Here is a 16,541-nt window from a genome sequence, read left to right on the forward strand (position 1 = left end):
TTGATTATCTTCAGGAAGCTTAGTATAACTTTTAGTTTTTGTATAGAAGTTAAGATCACAAGTATTTAAACAGTCCTTGAAATAAAGCCATAAGCTTTACGCTCTCTTAAAATCTTTAAAATGTTGCAAGTTGTAATGCTCATCCTTTGGGGAGGAGAGGGGAAGGGGAAGGAAGGTACCGTATGATAATGATATCATACGGTACTGTGTTCCTCACTTGTGCGAAATAGGAGGGGGGTAGGGTTGGGTGCTATAAGACCCCAGTGACGTTTAATAAAACTGCCACATTGAAATGATCACACCTGTTGTCAATTTGTTGGTTTAATGGCACTGTACTTGACAACAGATCCATGACATAGACTTCACAAGTCAGTTTGAGCGTACAAAATAATAAAGTAAGGCTATGGAAATCACCGCTGAGGCCAGAAATGCAAGCATTCCAATACAAATTCTAATTTTTCCAGTCATGTAGAGTTCTAACCATATAATGCCATCGTCTCACATTAAAGATAGTTCACCTTAGTGCACGTTTCCGAACTCTCTCCTGGAGGTACGCCTAACCAGTCGGATTTTCAGGATATCTGTAATAAGTATACATGAGGGAGACTTGCTTACTTTGGATACCCAGTCTATGCAAATCTATCTCATGCATACTCATTGTGATAAATCTGAAAATCTGCCTCCAAGCGAGTGGTAGGAAACACTGCCTTGGTGAACTCAAAAAGTTGATCATATAGCAATACTGCCAATGAGCATATAACCTTGCACACCTGAAAAAGGAAGAACAGAAACAGAGAACATGATAGTAGATAAAGACATTCATACCATCCAGTCTGCCCATCCGCACCACCACCTCAGCTTTACAGTCTTTCCTCTCAGTTAGAGATCCTCTGTTCTTGTCCCATGCTTTCTTGAATTCTGATTCTGTCCTTAACTGGGAGGTTGTTCCATGTGTTCTGCAAAGACATATTTCCTTAGATTACACATAACCCTACCACTTTTCATCGTCTTCCTATGAAACCTTGTTTTAGAGCCACCTTTTTGTATTGAAAGAGGCCTGCTTCTCATGCATTTAATCCTTGGAGGTATTTAAATGTCTCTCATTATTTCTCCTTTTCTCCGGGATATGCATGTTTAAATTTTTGCTCCAATATGATTTTTGATGAAGACCATTGTTCATTTTAATAGCTACCCTCTTTACTGATTCCATCCAATTTATATCCTTTTGAAGATGCAGTCTTCAAACAGTACATAGTATTTCAAAAGAGGTCTCATAAGTGTTGAATAAAGTTCGTCATCTAAAATATCTCATGCTGCACCTCTGTTTGCTTACCATGACCTTTGTGAGGTCAGTCAGGGTATTATTGCAGTATGCAGGGTTCCTTGATAAACTCTGCAGGGGTTAACATGCTGGTGTGGAGGGAACAGCCTTTTAAACTAATCACACAGTGGTATTCATCTGTGGCTAGTATTTCAGCCTTGTGGATTTTTTGTCAGGCATGTTGAAATAGCCTGTTAACTTATTTTAAAGATTGCACCATTTTTTCTGTAGATCCCACATTGTTAAATACAGAGTTTCAGAAACTACAAGAGTCAGTTCAAAAGATTTCCTCTGTTTATATAGAAAATTTGAAGGTTGAGTCTGATTTTACAAGTTTGAAAATTAATTTGTGCATTAATGTTCTGCTCCTTGCATATTTAAACTTTAATGAACTTTGATTTGTTCCCTTACAGGCATTTGTGAAAGATGTACATGATGATTCGATAACAGTCACATTTGAAAACAAGTAAGTATGCTTGTTTATACTTGAAAATTTCCAGTTTGCATCTACAGAGTTTACCCAGTTTGACCCTCATCTTGTGCTTGATCTGTGGCAGTACTATGCTAGTACAAGGTAAATCTAGTCACTAGAAACCATAATACAATATAGAAAATTGAGCATTCATAAACTATATACCAAATATTCAAAATGTTATTGAACAAACCGAGTAAATAGACTAATACTTACTATAAGATCAATGAATTTTGAACATTTTAACATATTTTAGGGAAGTCCAGCTTTTTGGATCTGTTGAGGATCCTGTGATTTGAATAAAATGCATGTGCATTTGGTCGAATAAATGTTTGTGACTGGAGTGGAGGTCATAAATGGAACTTGTGTGGTAGTTTTTCCTCTGGCGCATTTCAAATGTCTTTTTTGGAGGCTTTAATACATGTTTTGGGTTTTTTTCTACTGAATCTTGTGGATGATCTCCTTGTATTACTTGCTGTTCTTAAAGCCCCCCTAATAGAACCTGTTGTTCCATTTGCCAAAGATTACGATGAATTTGGCTGAATTTAGCCTTCAGTCAGCTGCAAACCAGATAAAATAAAAAGTTCTTTACCTTGTATTTTTAAACTCCAAACGTGTTAATTTCATTTCAAACAAATGTTCATCTCTGCTATTTGATCCTGGTGTCATTTTTGCTTCAGTTGGCAATGAGTCTGTTGGGATCTTAGCTGTTATGCTTTCAAGATTAGTGGTTGTTTTCTTCAGTGTTTGTGCTAATCAGCTAGCAGTATTTGTTTTTTCGGATTAGGAGGCTTTTTCCATAGTTTTTTTTCTTCTCTCTGCTTTAGTTGCAAGACTTTTTTTTATTATACATTGAATGGTACAGTTGTATGGCCTCAGCCTTTTGATGATGATAACCCTTTATACCACATGCTTTGTTTATGATGTTCATTCATTGTTTTGCTTAGAAGTGATTTTGATCCTGGGCTGCTGCCAATGTCTAGATACACGGGCTGAAACTCAAAGAAACAGAGGCCTGAGCCCCAAATTTGGAGATACCAAGAGGCCCGAGCTTTATTGCTGCCCAGAGATACTTGAGCTATCTGAGCCCTGCCACTTCCTGGAGATACAGGTTCAGATTCTGGTTACTTTTCGTCTGCTAGACCAGTCCATTACACTAGGAAATTTCACGCTCCTCAGCTGCTGGAGACAAAGGACATGCCCCCTTGATGACATCATTCTTGGGCCATGAAAGGGGGTGTGGTCTTAGGCATTGTCTGTCTTTGTTTCTGACAGCTGCAGACAATGAGAGAAGAAATTCCCAGTGTGGTTGAGTGCCAAAGCTCCTGGGGCAACTACCCTTAAGGTAGATTCCCCTCAATGTAGCTTGCCTTCCAAATGGTCCCCCTCATTAAGGCTTCTTCAGATTAGCATCCCCTTAGGAAGAAACCCCCTCCCCCCCACTCCTTAGGGAGAGAAGAATCAAGAGGCCAGGCTACTAAATTAAAAGAGAAGCCTTGAGGTATCACCCTCCCCCACTCCTAGCTTCACTCCCTTGTCATGTTGTTTGCTCCATTTGCTGTCCCTCATTGTGAAAGTAAAGTTAAAAAAAAAAAAAGAGAGAGAGAGAGACATCGACAGAAAGTGAGCGGTAGTAGTAGAACCATGGCACAGGGCTGTGAGAAGGATCCCTCAGTTGGCTGAGTACTGGAAACTCAGTCTGGGGGAGGAAATAAAGGCATTCAGTGGCGTGGCATGCCGGCCAGCCTTCATGTCAGGCAAATACAGCCTTCCACCGTAGGCAGTCTCCTGTTTCCACATGCAGAACACATCCAGCCCCGCAGCATTGTATATATGTGTGTGATAAAATATATATATATGATTTATTTATTTTTTTAAATTATGCTTCCCTTCCGATTCCCGCAGCTGTCCCAGCTCTCTCAGGTTCGGTGTTGGTCAGCATCTTTTCCTTTTCTTTCCTCCCACTTCTCTGGGGAGTTTAGTAAGGTGTGGAGGTGGTGAGGGCTTGGCGGGTTCAACAGCTTTTGGCTAGGCCCCACTCTTAGGCTTGGTTTCTTCAGCCGCATGGTAAGCCATAGAGGCTTTTTTTCCTGTGTGCTTGTGTGTGGACATTCTAGCTGTGCGGCAGTGTGGTGATGTTGGCGCACACATTGCAGCCTATATGTGTATAGGTATGCACCAGGGTTTCTTCTGCTCATACTCTTGTGGCCTTCTGGTGAGCGCATATTTGTGTGCGTACTTTATTTTTAGATGTGCAAGTAGTCGCATACTGCTCATTGTAGGGAAGTGTGGCTCCACTGACAAAGACATCTAAGCCCCTTGCGATTTGTGCGGCCTGCCATATAAGTGCGAAATAGCCAGAGCTTTCTCCGAGTCTGTATCTGCGCTGTCTGGACTGATTTTGCCAACACTGATCCATCCCCTCGGATATAAGGGAGTGGGGCAGAAGGCGACACAACAGGGTGTCCCCTTCTTCCTTCCCAATGACAGATACATCTTCAAGAGTTGTTCTGTTGGAGAGTGTCTGGTTTGGGCCTGTGGGACCTGATGTGGACCCATCCTCCTCTTCCTGGTTGGAATTTTTCCAGGGTCTACAGACTACTGCAGGGTCACCCAGCAGAGGTGGTAATACCTCCTAAACTGGGTTCACGTACTCAGAGTTCCACTGTGTGCAAGTGCCGTGGTGAATTGGTCTCTGGTGAAGTTCAGAAGAATATGGATGAAGATATGTCTGATGTCTTTGACGGGGATTTGGGTTTCTCCCCTTTTGGAAGAAAGGAAAATTCCCTCGATTTGGAGCAGTGTCTTATGTGGCTCTGTTTCTTTCATAGAGATGAGTTGCTGAGTCTGTTTTCTCAGACTCTGAAGACGCTTGGTGTGAATGGGAGTGACTATTTGGGTGTGCAAAAAAAGGACCCCATAATGGTACACAAAGCATCATGTTGCTTTTCCCTTATAGAAGCAATTCAAGAGTTGATTGACCTTGAATGGAGTGCTCCAGAGGCAAACTTTAATAGGGGAGCACACTTTAGTAGGCCTGTACCTCTTGGATCCGAAGGCAAGGGAACAGTTATGTTTCCCGAAGGTGGATGCGCTGGTGTGTTCTGTTACCAAGTGGACCACCATTCTGGTGGAAGGAGGTTCAGCTCTAAGGAATGCTCAGGATAGGAGAATTGAGGCTATCCTTAAGCAGGTCTTTTAGGCATGGCAATAAATTTGGAAAATGCTTCTTGTTGCTCCTTGGTGGCTCGAGCTAGTCTGTGTCTCTCTCAGGAGTCTGAGGGAGCGGGGTCGGAATGGGAGCAGGGTGGTAATGGAACTGGAAGTCACCGCCTTAGCTGATGCGAGCTGTGACCTTTTTTGAACTGCTGCCAGAGAGTTGGCTTCCGTGATAGCAGCTAGGCATCAGCTGTGGCTGTGAAATTGGTTGATGGACATAATTTCCAGTTCCAATCTCACAAGGTTACCCTTTAAGAGTTCTTTTTTATTTGGCAGTGAGTTGGAGAAAATGGCAAATAGATAGGGGGAATCCCAGGTCCCTTGTTTGCAAGAGGATAAAAAGCCAACCTCGTGTCCCTTTGGGACAAGAGGACACTTTAGAGATTACAGTCATTTTTGCCCTTATAGGGGAGTGAGTACTCAGAGGCCTCATCCCTTCAGTAGTTCTTTCAGCCCTTTTAAAGCCTCTGAAGGATGCAGGCTCTGGGACTGGAGTGCCTTGATCTTCACAATGGTGTGCAAACTCACCTATTGGTGCAGGAGATAAGTGAGCCTCTATCTCACTTTTATCAGATGGGTCCAGATAATGTCAAACCAATGGATCCTGGAAGTGATAAGGGATGGCTATGCTCTAAAGTTTTTTTGCATTTCTACAGATGCCTTATGGTTTCTCCCTCCAGTTCTCTACAGAAGAGGGTGGCAGTGGAGACTACATTACGGAGGCTGTTGGATTTGAAGGCCGTGATTTCTTTTCCCAAATCACAAGAAATATGGGCCGCTAATCTATTAATTTTGTCGTAACAAAAAAGGATAGGTCCTTTCAGCCCATCCTGGATGGTTCGTTTGTAGTCTGGTTTGGCCTCTGTTGGAAACAGGATGCTGGGCTTGATGGATCCTTGGTCTGACCCAGCATGGTAATTTCTTACGTTCTTACGTTCTCAGATGTGTCAATTGATATTTGTAAGTGACTCATATCCGAATGGAAACACTGTGCTCTGTAATAATGATCAAAGGAATATTCTCATGTCTCTAGACCTGACGGAGGCATATCTGCATATTCCCATTCACTGGGAACATCAACAGTTGCTGCGGTTTGCCGTTCTGGGATGTCATTATCAGTTTCAGGCCCTGCCCTTCAGGCTGCCCATTGCACCCAGGACCTTCTCTAAGGTCATGGTGGTCGTAATGGCGTCCTTGTGCAAGCGTGGCATCCTGGTTCATTCGTCCCTAGATGACTGGTTGATTCAGAGAGTCTTCTGACTTCTCACTAGGTGGTCTCCTTACTGCAAGATCTAGACTGGGTGGTGAACTTGGCCAAGAGCTGCTTACAGCCATCTCAGACGTTGGCGTTCATTTCGATATGAAGCAGGGCAGAGTGTTTCTGCGAGGGAGTCACATTCAGAAGTTAATTGCTCAAGTTTAAACCCTAATAAGGACTATTCGCCCTACAGTGTGGTCTTATCTGCAGGTCCTGAAGTTGATGGCAGCCTTATTGAAGGTTGTCCCCTGGGCGAGGGCGCACATCTGACCTCTTTAATGTATGTTGCTTTCCCTGTATAGACTGCAATCACAGGAGTACATGGTGAGGCATCATTTTCGATTGGAGAGGAGCACCCAATTGCAGTGCTGGTTATAGGCGGATCATCTCAGGAAGGGAGTTTCCTTGGAGATGCTTGATTGGTTAGTGCTCACAACAGATGCGAGCCTTCTGGGTAGGGGGACTCACTGTTAAGAGTTTGTACTGCAAAGTTGTTGGAGTGCGAGGAGTGTCAACACGTACAGTCTGGCTGGTGTGCTTGAAGTTTGCCAAGCATCTAAAGGCTCAGGCAGTTAGGATAATGTCAGATAATGTGACAACGGTGGCTTACGTCAATCATCAGGGTGAAACCAGAAGCCAACAGGTGTCGGAGGAGATAGATGTGCTCATGGTATGAGCTGAGCAACATCTGCAAGACATAATCTCCTCCCACATTGCCAGAAAGGACAATGAAAGAGCTGATTTTCTCAGTAGACAGAATTTGGACTCAGAAGAGTGGGAATTAGCAAACTAAGCCTTTCAACTCATAGTGGTATACTGGGGTTGCCCATATCTGAACTTACTAGCAACTTCCAGCATTGCAAAGATTCCGTGGTTTTTTTTTTAGTTAAGAAGGGATCCAAGAGCACTGGTTATCAGTGCTCTCATTCAGGTGTGGCCACAGGGAGGGGTGTGTTATGCCTTCCCGCCATGGCCACTGATAGGCAGGATCGTTCGAAAGATTGCAAGCCAGACCGTAACTCTACTTCTGGTGGCTCTGGATTGGCCCAAGAAGCCGTGGTATGCTGATCTGCAGAGGCTGCTGCTGCTGCATTGTCCTCTCAGGCTGCTGCTCAAGCAGGATCTGTTGTGTTAGGGACCCTTTCTGCATGACGATCCGGGTTGGTTTTGTCTTACGGTTTGGCCCTTGAGAGGGCTCGGTTGTTGAAGCAAGTTTATTCTTCTGTAGTGATTTCCACTTTGCTCGGGGTCCTCGTTTGGAGAGTTTTTGAGGCTTGGTGTGAGGAGTGAGGTTTGCAGCTTCTCAAAGTGGAAATTCCATTAATTTTGGAATTTCTACAGGAAGGTTTGCTTAAAGGCTTGGCCCTTGACACTTTGAAGGTTCAAGTAGCAGCTCTTGCATGTTATAGGGAGAGAGTCAATGGTGAATCTTTGTCTTCTCATCCATATGTGTCCCGGTTCTTGAAGAAAGTTAAGCATCTCCATCCTCCCTTGCGGCTGCTTACCTTGAAGACAGTTTTTCTCTTGGCAATGTGTTCAGCCTGTCGGGTTTCCAAGCTGCAGGCTTTATCTTGCTGTGAGCCAACTTTGGACTGTACATTCCTTTTTGCCAAAAGTGGTTTTGGAGTTTCTTCTGAATCATGCTATTTCACGTTGGACAGGACTGGAGATGAGAGTATTATATCGTCTTTTGCGTGCCTTGGATGACAAATGGCATTTGATGTTGTACTTGAAGATTACTAGATCTGTCAGGAAGCGTGATCGACTGTTTGTGCTCCGTGGTGAAGCTAAATAGGATGAACTGGTGACACGGGCAACTATAGCCTGTTGGTTTCAAGACGTCATCATGGCTTTCGCGGATTACAAACTGGTTAAAAGATAGGAAACAGAGAGTAGGATTAAATGGACAATTTTCTCAGTGGAAAAGGGTAAACAGTGGAGTGCCTCAGGGATCTGTACTTGGATTGGTGCTTTTCAATATATATATAAATGATCTGGAAAGGAATACGACGAGTGAGGTTATCAAATTTGCGGATGATACAAAATTATTCAGAGTAGTTAAATCACAAGCAGACTGTGATTAATTACAGGAGTACCTTGCAAGATCGGAAGATTGGGCATCCAAATGGCAGATGAAATTTAATGTGGACAAGTACAAGGTTTTGCATATAGGGAAAAATAACCCTTGCTGTAGTTACACGATATTAGGTTCCATATTAGGAGCTACCACCCAGGAAAAAGATCTAGGCATCATAGTGGATAATACTTTAAAATCTTCGGCTCAGTGTGCTGCAGCAGTCAAAAAAGCAAACAATGTTAGAAATTATTAGGAAGGGAAAGGTTAATAGAACAGAAAATGTCATAATGCCTCTATATCGCTCCATGGTGAGACCACACTTTGAATTCTGTGTGCAATTCTGGTCGCTGCATCTCAAAAAAGATTTAATTGCGATGGAGAGGGTACAGAGAAGGGCAACCAAAATGATAAAGGGGATGGAACAGCTCCCCTATGAGGAAAGGCTGAAGAGGTTAGGGCTGTTCAGCTTGGAGAAGAGACTGCTGAGGGGGGATATGATACAGTAGATGTGGTGTATTTGGATTTTCAGAAATCGTTCGACAAAATCCCTCATGAGGTACTTCTAAGAAAACTAAAAAGTCATGGGATAGGAAACGATATCCTTTTGTAGATTATAAACTGGTTAAAAGACAGGAAACAAAGAGTAGGATTAAATGGTTTAGTTTATTAAAATTTCTTAATTGCTTTGTGCAAAGGCTCTAAGCGATTTACAAAATAAATGGTCTGTTGTCACAGGGATCTGTACTTGGACCGGTGCTTTTTAATATATTTATAAATGATCTGGAAAGGGTATGACAAGTGAGGTAATCAAGTTTGTGGATGACACATAATTCTGCAGAGTAGTTAAATCTCAAGCGGATTGTGATAAATTGCAGTAGGACCTTGTGAGACTGGAAGATTGGGCTTCCAAATAGCAGATGAAATCTAATGTGGACAAGTGCAAGGTGATGCATATAGGGAAAAATAACCCATGCTGTAGTTACACCCAGGAAAAAGATCTAGGCATCATAGTGGATAATGCATTGAAATTGTCTGTTCAGTGTGCTGTGGCGGTCAAAAAAGCAAACAGAATGTTAGGAATTATTAGGAAGGGAATGGAAAATAAAACAGTGGATGTCATAGTGCATCTATATCGCTCTATGGTGAGACTGCACCTTGAATACTGTGTGCAATTCTGGTTTCCTAGTGTGTAGCAGATGGACTCAGGACCAATGGGTATAGTGTACTCCTGATAGCAGTTGGAGACGGATCAGATTTCAATTTGACGTCAGCCCCTAGTACATATACCCCTGCAGGAAGTGCAGCTCTTCAGTATGTTCCGTCTCCATAGCAGTTAGGGACTATCTGCACGCTCTTGCAGCGTTAGAACTAATTCAAGAAGAAAATCCAAATTTGAAGACGAAACTTACCTCTGAAGACGAGCCCCGCTCTCCTGCGGTGATACCCTCGGGTCCCTCCCCCAATTGAGATTTCCTGAGGTGATTTCTGTGGTCCCTCGGAGGTGAGCCTCGGTCCGACGGCCGAATCACGGCGAGGACCTAGCCACCGATATGAAGTCTGCGAAACAATGCGACAAGGCGATAGCAAAAGCCAGAAGAATGCTGGGCTGCATAGAGAGAGGAATATCGAGTAAGAAAAGAGAAGTGATTATTCCCTTGTACAGGTCCTTGGTGAGGCCTCACCTGGAGTACTGTGTTCAGTTCTGGAGACCGTATCTACAAAAAGACAAAGACAAGATGGAAGCGGTACAGAGAAGGGCGACCAGGAAGGTGGAGGATCTTCATCGGATGACGTACGAGGAGAGATTGAAGAATCTAAATATGTACACCCTGGAGGAAAGGAGGAGCAGAGGTGATATGATACAGACTTTCAGATACTTGAAAGGTTTTAATGATCCAAAGACAACGACAAACCTTTTCCGTAGGAAAAAAATCAGCAGAACCCAGGGGTCACGATTTGAGGCTCCAGGGAGGAAGATTCAGAACCAATGTCAGGAAGTATTTCTTCACGGAGAGGGTGGTGGATGCCTGGAATGCCCTTCCGGTGGAAGTGGTGAAGACCAGAACTGTGAAGGACTTCAAAGGGGCGTGGGATAAACACTGTGGATCCATAAAGTCAAGAGGCCGCCAATGAAGAGTGGGTGACTCGCCAGAATGATGGCTACTGTCTGGACACAATACCCTTATTCAATAAACATACACATGCTTACTGTGACTCCAACATCGCTCTAAGCTTCAACAGCAAGAGGAAATGTGAAAAAAGGATTTGCACTTACGAAGAGGGGAGTAGCTGGCTTGTGACGGCGGTTACTACCCCAAACCAAATATGCCTGATACTTCACTTTCAATGCATATACAGCATAGCTCTCTGCTTCAACAGCAGGGGAGAAGAATAACTGATACTTCACACATCCAGCAGAGCTCTCTGCTTCAACGGCAGGGGAGAAGAAAAAAGGGTTCGCACTCACAAAGCGGGGAGTAGCTGGCTTGTTACGGCGGTTACTACCCCAAACCAAATGTGCCTGATACTTCACTTTCCATGCATATCCAGCATGGCTCTTTGCTTCAACGGCAGGAGAGAAGAAAAACTAATACTTCACGCATATCCAGCATAGCTCTCTGCTTCAACGGCAGGGGAGAAGAAAAAACAACCAACAAGGGCTGTACAACATAGTCTGGGTAAAACAAATAAGCATGGGTGTAGCTTGCTTATTGCGGCGGTTACTACCCCTACTACCCCTAACTAATCAAGCTAGATATTTCACTTGGATGCAGCTCCATCACTGCTCTCTACATTAATGGTGGGGGTGGAAGGGAAATAGAACCAAGAGCTAAGAGAAACAGATAAGTATGAGAGAAAAAAAATGTGTGAAGCTTGCTGGGCAGACTGGATGAGCCATTTGGTCTTCTTCTGCCGTCATTTCTATGTTTCTATGTTTCCGGGTGCGGCTGAGAGGCAGCGGGTGGCACCTCGAGTGTGGCAGTGAAGGTATTTGCCCTCTTCCCCCGCAGCCGGAGACCACCCGGAACGAAACCGGGAAGCGCCGAAGACAAGGTAAGGTAGAAATCTTCAGCGTCGACTCTGGTCTCAGAGGTTCAAGGAGTCGCACAGGTCGCTGACCGGGACCAGTGCCGCCGGGTTGATACACCCTAGCAGGGCCAGGCCCCAGTTAGATCCAAGGGTCTACTCATGTGGAGACCCTCCGAGGTAGTCGCCATATTACCCGCGTGGTCGCCGTCACCATCTTGGCCCTATTCGCTGCTCCGCTCGTAGACTCGGGCCGGGCGCACAAGTTTACTTAGGTGCACAAATTACATGTGCACATAAAGTTACACGCACATACTCCTTGTGCGCATAAGTTACACGCACAAGGGCTGCGCGCACAAGATATACGGGCGCCATGCGCCTACCGGGCCAAGCGCATAACCACAACTTGGGCGCACAGCTGCGTACACAACCCACACGCACAACTAGACGCACCGGAGCGCATAAAGGTTTACGAGCCGACAACCATGGCACAACCAGAAACGGAGATAAAGGCTCAAGGTCTCTGCCCAGCATGCCATATCAGAGCTGCACAAAGCGAGGAGGTCAACGCCCTGTGCGCTCAGTGTGAGGAGGCCCTGGGAGATCAGACTAGGGCCAGTCCCTCTCAGGGCCAAGTAATGGCTCCTCAGTGGGTACCCCGGACCTTGCAAATCCCAGCGGGACACCCCCACAAACGGGGACCCCCAGGGACCCTACGCCCCTCGGCTTGGATCCAGCGTCTATCTCATGGGTGGAGTTCTTCAAAGGGCTACACACCTTTGTCTACATGCAAATGGAACTCCTGGCTGACCAGCCACATTCTCCGCCAGATGACCTTTATACCCCGGGCCCCTCGAGGCCTAGACAAAGGGTTCCACCACCCAGGAGCCCCATCTATGGGGACACGGACAACTCTGAAGAGGAAGCAGAGCCCCTAGAAGAGGGAGAACTCCCCCCGGGGACAGAGCCTCACCGAACCATGAGACGCTTTTTCACCAAGGACGAGCTCCCTGACCTGGTCACCCACAGCCTGAGGGAGCTCGCTATTCCGGGCCCAGATGCTTCGGGGGGGCCCAAGCCGAATCCCCTACTGGAGGGCCTCCGCCAGACCTCCCGCCATTTCCCACTGTTACAAGCCATCCAGCAGCTAATTGACCTGGAATGGAGCGCTCCAGAGTCCATATTAAAAGGGGGACGAGCTATGGCTCTTCTCACATGCCCAAGAGTCGATGCCATGGTCTGCGCGGTCTCGAAGCGCACTACTATCCCAGTGGAGGGAGGAGCAGCGTTAAAAGATGCACACATGACCGGCATCTGGAATCCATCCTTAAACAGTCTTTTGACGTAGCCGCTATGTCCCTACAAATAGCGGCCTGCTGCACCTTAGTGACACGTGCCTGCTTATCTCAGACCAGGAGCAACACCCCTGGAGAAGTCATGGAACCAACAGTGTCATTCCTTGCGGACGCTGCTTCCAATCTGGTGCGCACAGCGGCCAGGGGAGTGTCATCTGCGGTGGCTGCCAGGAGGCAACTCTGGGTCCGAAGCTGGTCGACCGATGCCCTTCAAAGGATCCCTCCTGTTCAGCAGCGAGCTAGAGAAACTGGCCAGCAAATGGGGCGAGTACCCATTGCCGCGACTACCGGAGGACAGGACGAAGAGGAACCAGCGACCCTTCCCCCGGCCCTCCAGGGGCAGAAGTTCACAGCGCTTCAATCCATACAGAAGCAACTATTAAGCCCCACGCCCTATGGGCAGGAACCAGTCCTTTCGGACCAAGCACAACAAGAGGGGGAACCAGCTCAGGTACAGGCCCCAGCCGTACCCCACAGTGAGATTCAGCCGACTCGTCAAAGGGAAGAAGCCATAGGGGGCAGACTAGCCCTATTCTACCACAGATGGGGCGAGATAACTTCGGACAGTGGGTCCTAGCCATCATTCGGGAGGGGTACTATCTGGATTTCCTGCGAACCCCTCCGGACAAGTTTGTGGAGTCCCCCTGCCACGTCCTCGCCAAGAGGGTAGCAGTGGAAGCTACACTAACCAGACTACTAGTGCCTCCACAAGAAATAAATACTGGGCATTATTCCGATTTGAGGTCCATCCTGGACCTCAAGTCGGTCAACTGCTACCTGAGGATCCCCCGCTTCCGCATGGAAACTCTATGCTCCGTAATAAGGGCAATACAACTGGGAGAGTTTCTCACATCCCTGGATCTATTGGAGGCCTACCTACACATCCCAATTCATCAGGAACACCAGTGCTATCTACGCATCAAAATCCTGGACCGTCACTACCAGTTCCGGGCACTACCCTTGGGGTTAGCCACAGCACCCCAGACGTTCACCAAGATCATAGTGGTGGTGGCGGCGGCGAGATTGAGGAAGGAAGGAATCCTCGTACATCCTTACCTAGACGATTGGCTGATCAGGGCGAAATCCCCAGAGGAAAGCCGCCAAGCACCAACAGAATCAAAACTCTACTGGAGAGCCTAGGATGGGTGGTCAACACAAACAAAAGTTGTCTGCAGCCCTCACAGTCTCTAGAGTATCTAGGAGTCCGATTCGAAACCAAAGAAGACAAGATCAGCCTGACTCCCACAAGGAGATCAAAACTGCGGAACCGGTTACAAAGCCTGTTGAGCGAACCTTGACCCACAGCATGGGATTACCTACAAGTCCTCAGTCTGATGGCATCCACACTGGAAGTAGTGCCATGGGCGCGAGCTCACATGAGACCCCCTGCAGCGCTCACTTCTACCACGGTGGAATCCACTGTCTCAGAACTACGCCATACGTCTATCACTCCCGGGCTGGGTTCGGACCCAGCTACGGTGGTGGCTACTGGCCAGCCACCTGAGCCAGGGAACAAGACTATCCTCCCCAACCTGGACCCTGCTCACCACAGACGCCAGCCTACAAGGATGGGGAGCTCACTGCGAGGAATTAACCGCCCAAGGGCAGTGGAATGCAGAAGAGGTGGGATGGAACATCAACCGCCTAGAAGCGCGGGCAGTCAGACTAGCCTGCCTACGCTTCGCTCACAGACTCAGAGACAAAGCAGTCAGAGTAATGTCAGACAACACCACAACAGTGGCCTACATCAACCGTCAGGGAGGAACCAGAAGCCAACAGGTGTTTCTGGAAATAGACCCCCTAATGACATGGGCGGAAGTAAACCTCCAAGAGATCTCGGCCGTCCACATCGCCGGGAAAGACAACATCACGGCGGACTACCTCAGCAGGGAAAGTCTAGACCCAGGAGAATGGAAGCTGTCGCCCGCAGCGTTCCAAATGATAGTGAACCGGTGGGGGACACCAGACATGGACCTTCTGGCAAACCGGGCCAAAGCCCAAGTACCCAGGTACTTCAGCCGCAGGTGGGAACCTCAGTCCTAGGGGATTGATGCCCTGGTACAGACCTGGCTACAGGGGACCCTATTATACGCCTTCCCACCGTGGCCCCTACTGGGCGCAATCATCCACAATACAGCTGCACAGGGGACTAGTTCTTCTGGTGGCCTCGGACTGGCCAGGAAGACTGTGGTACGCCGACATGAGAAGACTATTGGCAGGGAACCCCCTACCACTGCCTCCACACAGAGACCTGCTCCAACAAGGACCGATCCTCCATGAGGACCCAGCTCAATTCTCTCTTACGGCCTGGCCATTGAGAGGGCTCGCCTGAGAAAGAGTGGATACTCGGGGGCTGTAATTGACACCCTGCTCCGAGCACTTAAGTTCTCCACATCTCTAATGTACATAAGGATTTGGAGAGTTTTTGAAGCCTGGTGCGAAGACCACGACATCAAGCCACGCTCAACTAAAGTTCCCATGGTCCTGGAATTTTTACAGAATGGCTACAGAAGGGGCTGTCCCTCAACTCTATCAAGGTACAGGTGGCCGCATTGTCATGCAAGGCCCCAAGATGGGGGCGACAGCATAGCTTCTCACCTGGACGTGCCACATTTCCTGAAAGGAGTCAAACACATCCGCCCACCATTAAAGTGGCTGGTACATCTGTGGAATCTCAACTTGGTCCCGGATTTCCTAGCAGGAACCTCCTTAAGAGCCCTCCGAGGTCTGTCCCTCAGTCTGTTGACTTTAAAGACAGTCTTTCTGCTGGCAGTTTGCTCAGCCCGCCGCATTTCAGAACTACAAGCACTGTCCTGCCGTGAGCCGTTCCTCAGGCTCACCCCCGGATCCATCCAGCTACGCACGGTCCCTTCGTTTCTTCCCAAGGTGGTATCACACTTCCATCTTATCCAAACCATCTCGCTACCATCGCTGGGTGACTTGAAGAATTCGGAAGAAGCTTGTTGTCTACGCCATCTCAATATAGGCAGACTCCTGTCCAGATACCTGGAAATGTCGGAACCAGTATGAAAAATGGACCACCTTTTTGTCCTTCACAGCGGGAAGAGACAAGGGAAAGCGGCCTCGCGGGCAACCATAGCCCGCTGGATCAAGGAAGTAATCAAGGCGGCCTATGTAGAAGCAGGCAAGCCTCTGCCTCTACAGGTCAAGGCCCATTCTACCAGAGCCCAGGCAGTATCCTGGGCAGAAACCAGAATGCTGTCACCCACCGAGATCTGCAGGGTGGCGACATGGTCCTCCATCCACACCTTCTCCAGATTTTACTGTCTGAACATTCAGGCTCGGGAGGACACGGCATTTGCAAGGGCAGTACTAAGTGAGTCATGGGCAGCCTCCCACCCGGTTCGGGAGTAGCTTTTATACATCCCATTGGTCCTGAGTCCATCTGCTACACCAGGGGTCGGGAACCTTTTTGGCTGAGAGAGCCATGAACGCCACATATTTTAAAATGTAATTCCGTGAGAGCCATACTAACTACAACCCCCCACCCTCCTGACTCCCCCAAGACCTACCAAATTCATTTACTACAACCCCCTACTCTCCTGATGCCCCCAAGACCTGCCAAATTAATTTACTACAGCCCCCCATTCTCCTAACACCCCCCCCCCTCCAAGACCTGCCAAAAGTCCCTGGTGATCCAGCGGGGGTCCAGGGCTCGCAGACAAATCTTTAATAAAAAAGTAAAAATCTAACAAAACCCCCCACCCTCCTGATGCCCCCCCAAGACCTCCAAAATTTATTTACTACAACCCCCACCCTCCTGACCCCCCCCCCCCCCAAGACCTGCCAAA

General features: G+C 47.3%; 1 protein-coding gene across 1 annotated transcript in view; it reads left to right on the top strand.

Annotated features, from left to right (window-relative positions):
- The window catches only part of FMR1 (fragile X mental retardation 1), a 172,367-nt gene that overhangs the window by 31,174 nt on the left and 124,652 nt on the right, over nt 1–16,541 (top strand). The window contains exon 2 of the mRNA XM_029607747.1: nt 1,735–1,787. Coding sequence (XP_029463607.1) covers nt 1,735–1,787 — 53 coding nt within the window. The remainder of the gene's footprint in view (nt 1–1,734; nt 1,788–16,541) is intronic.

The sequence above is a fragment of the Rhinatrema bivittatum genome, chromosome 6 (genome assembly GCF_901001135.1).
Source record: "Rhinatrema bivittatum chromosome 6, aRhiBiv1.1, whole genome shotgun sequence".
Classification (NCBI taxonomy): domain Eukaryota; kingdom Metazoa; phylum Chordata; class Amphibia; order Gymnophiona; family Rhinatrematidae; genus Rhinatrema; species Rhinatrema bivittatum.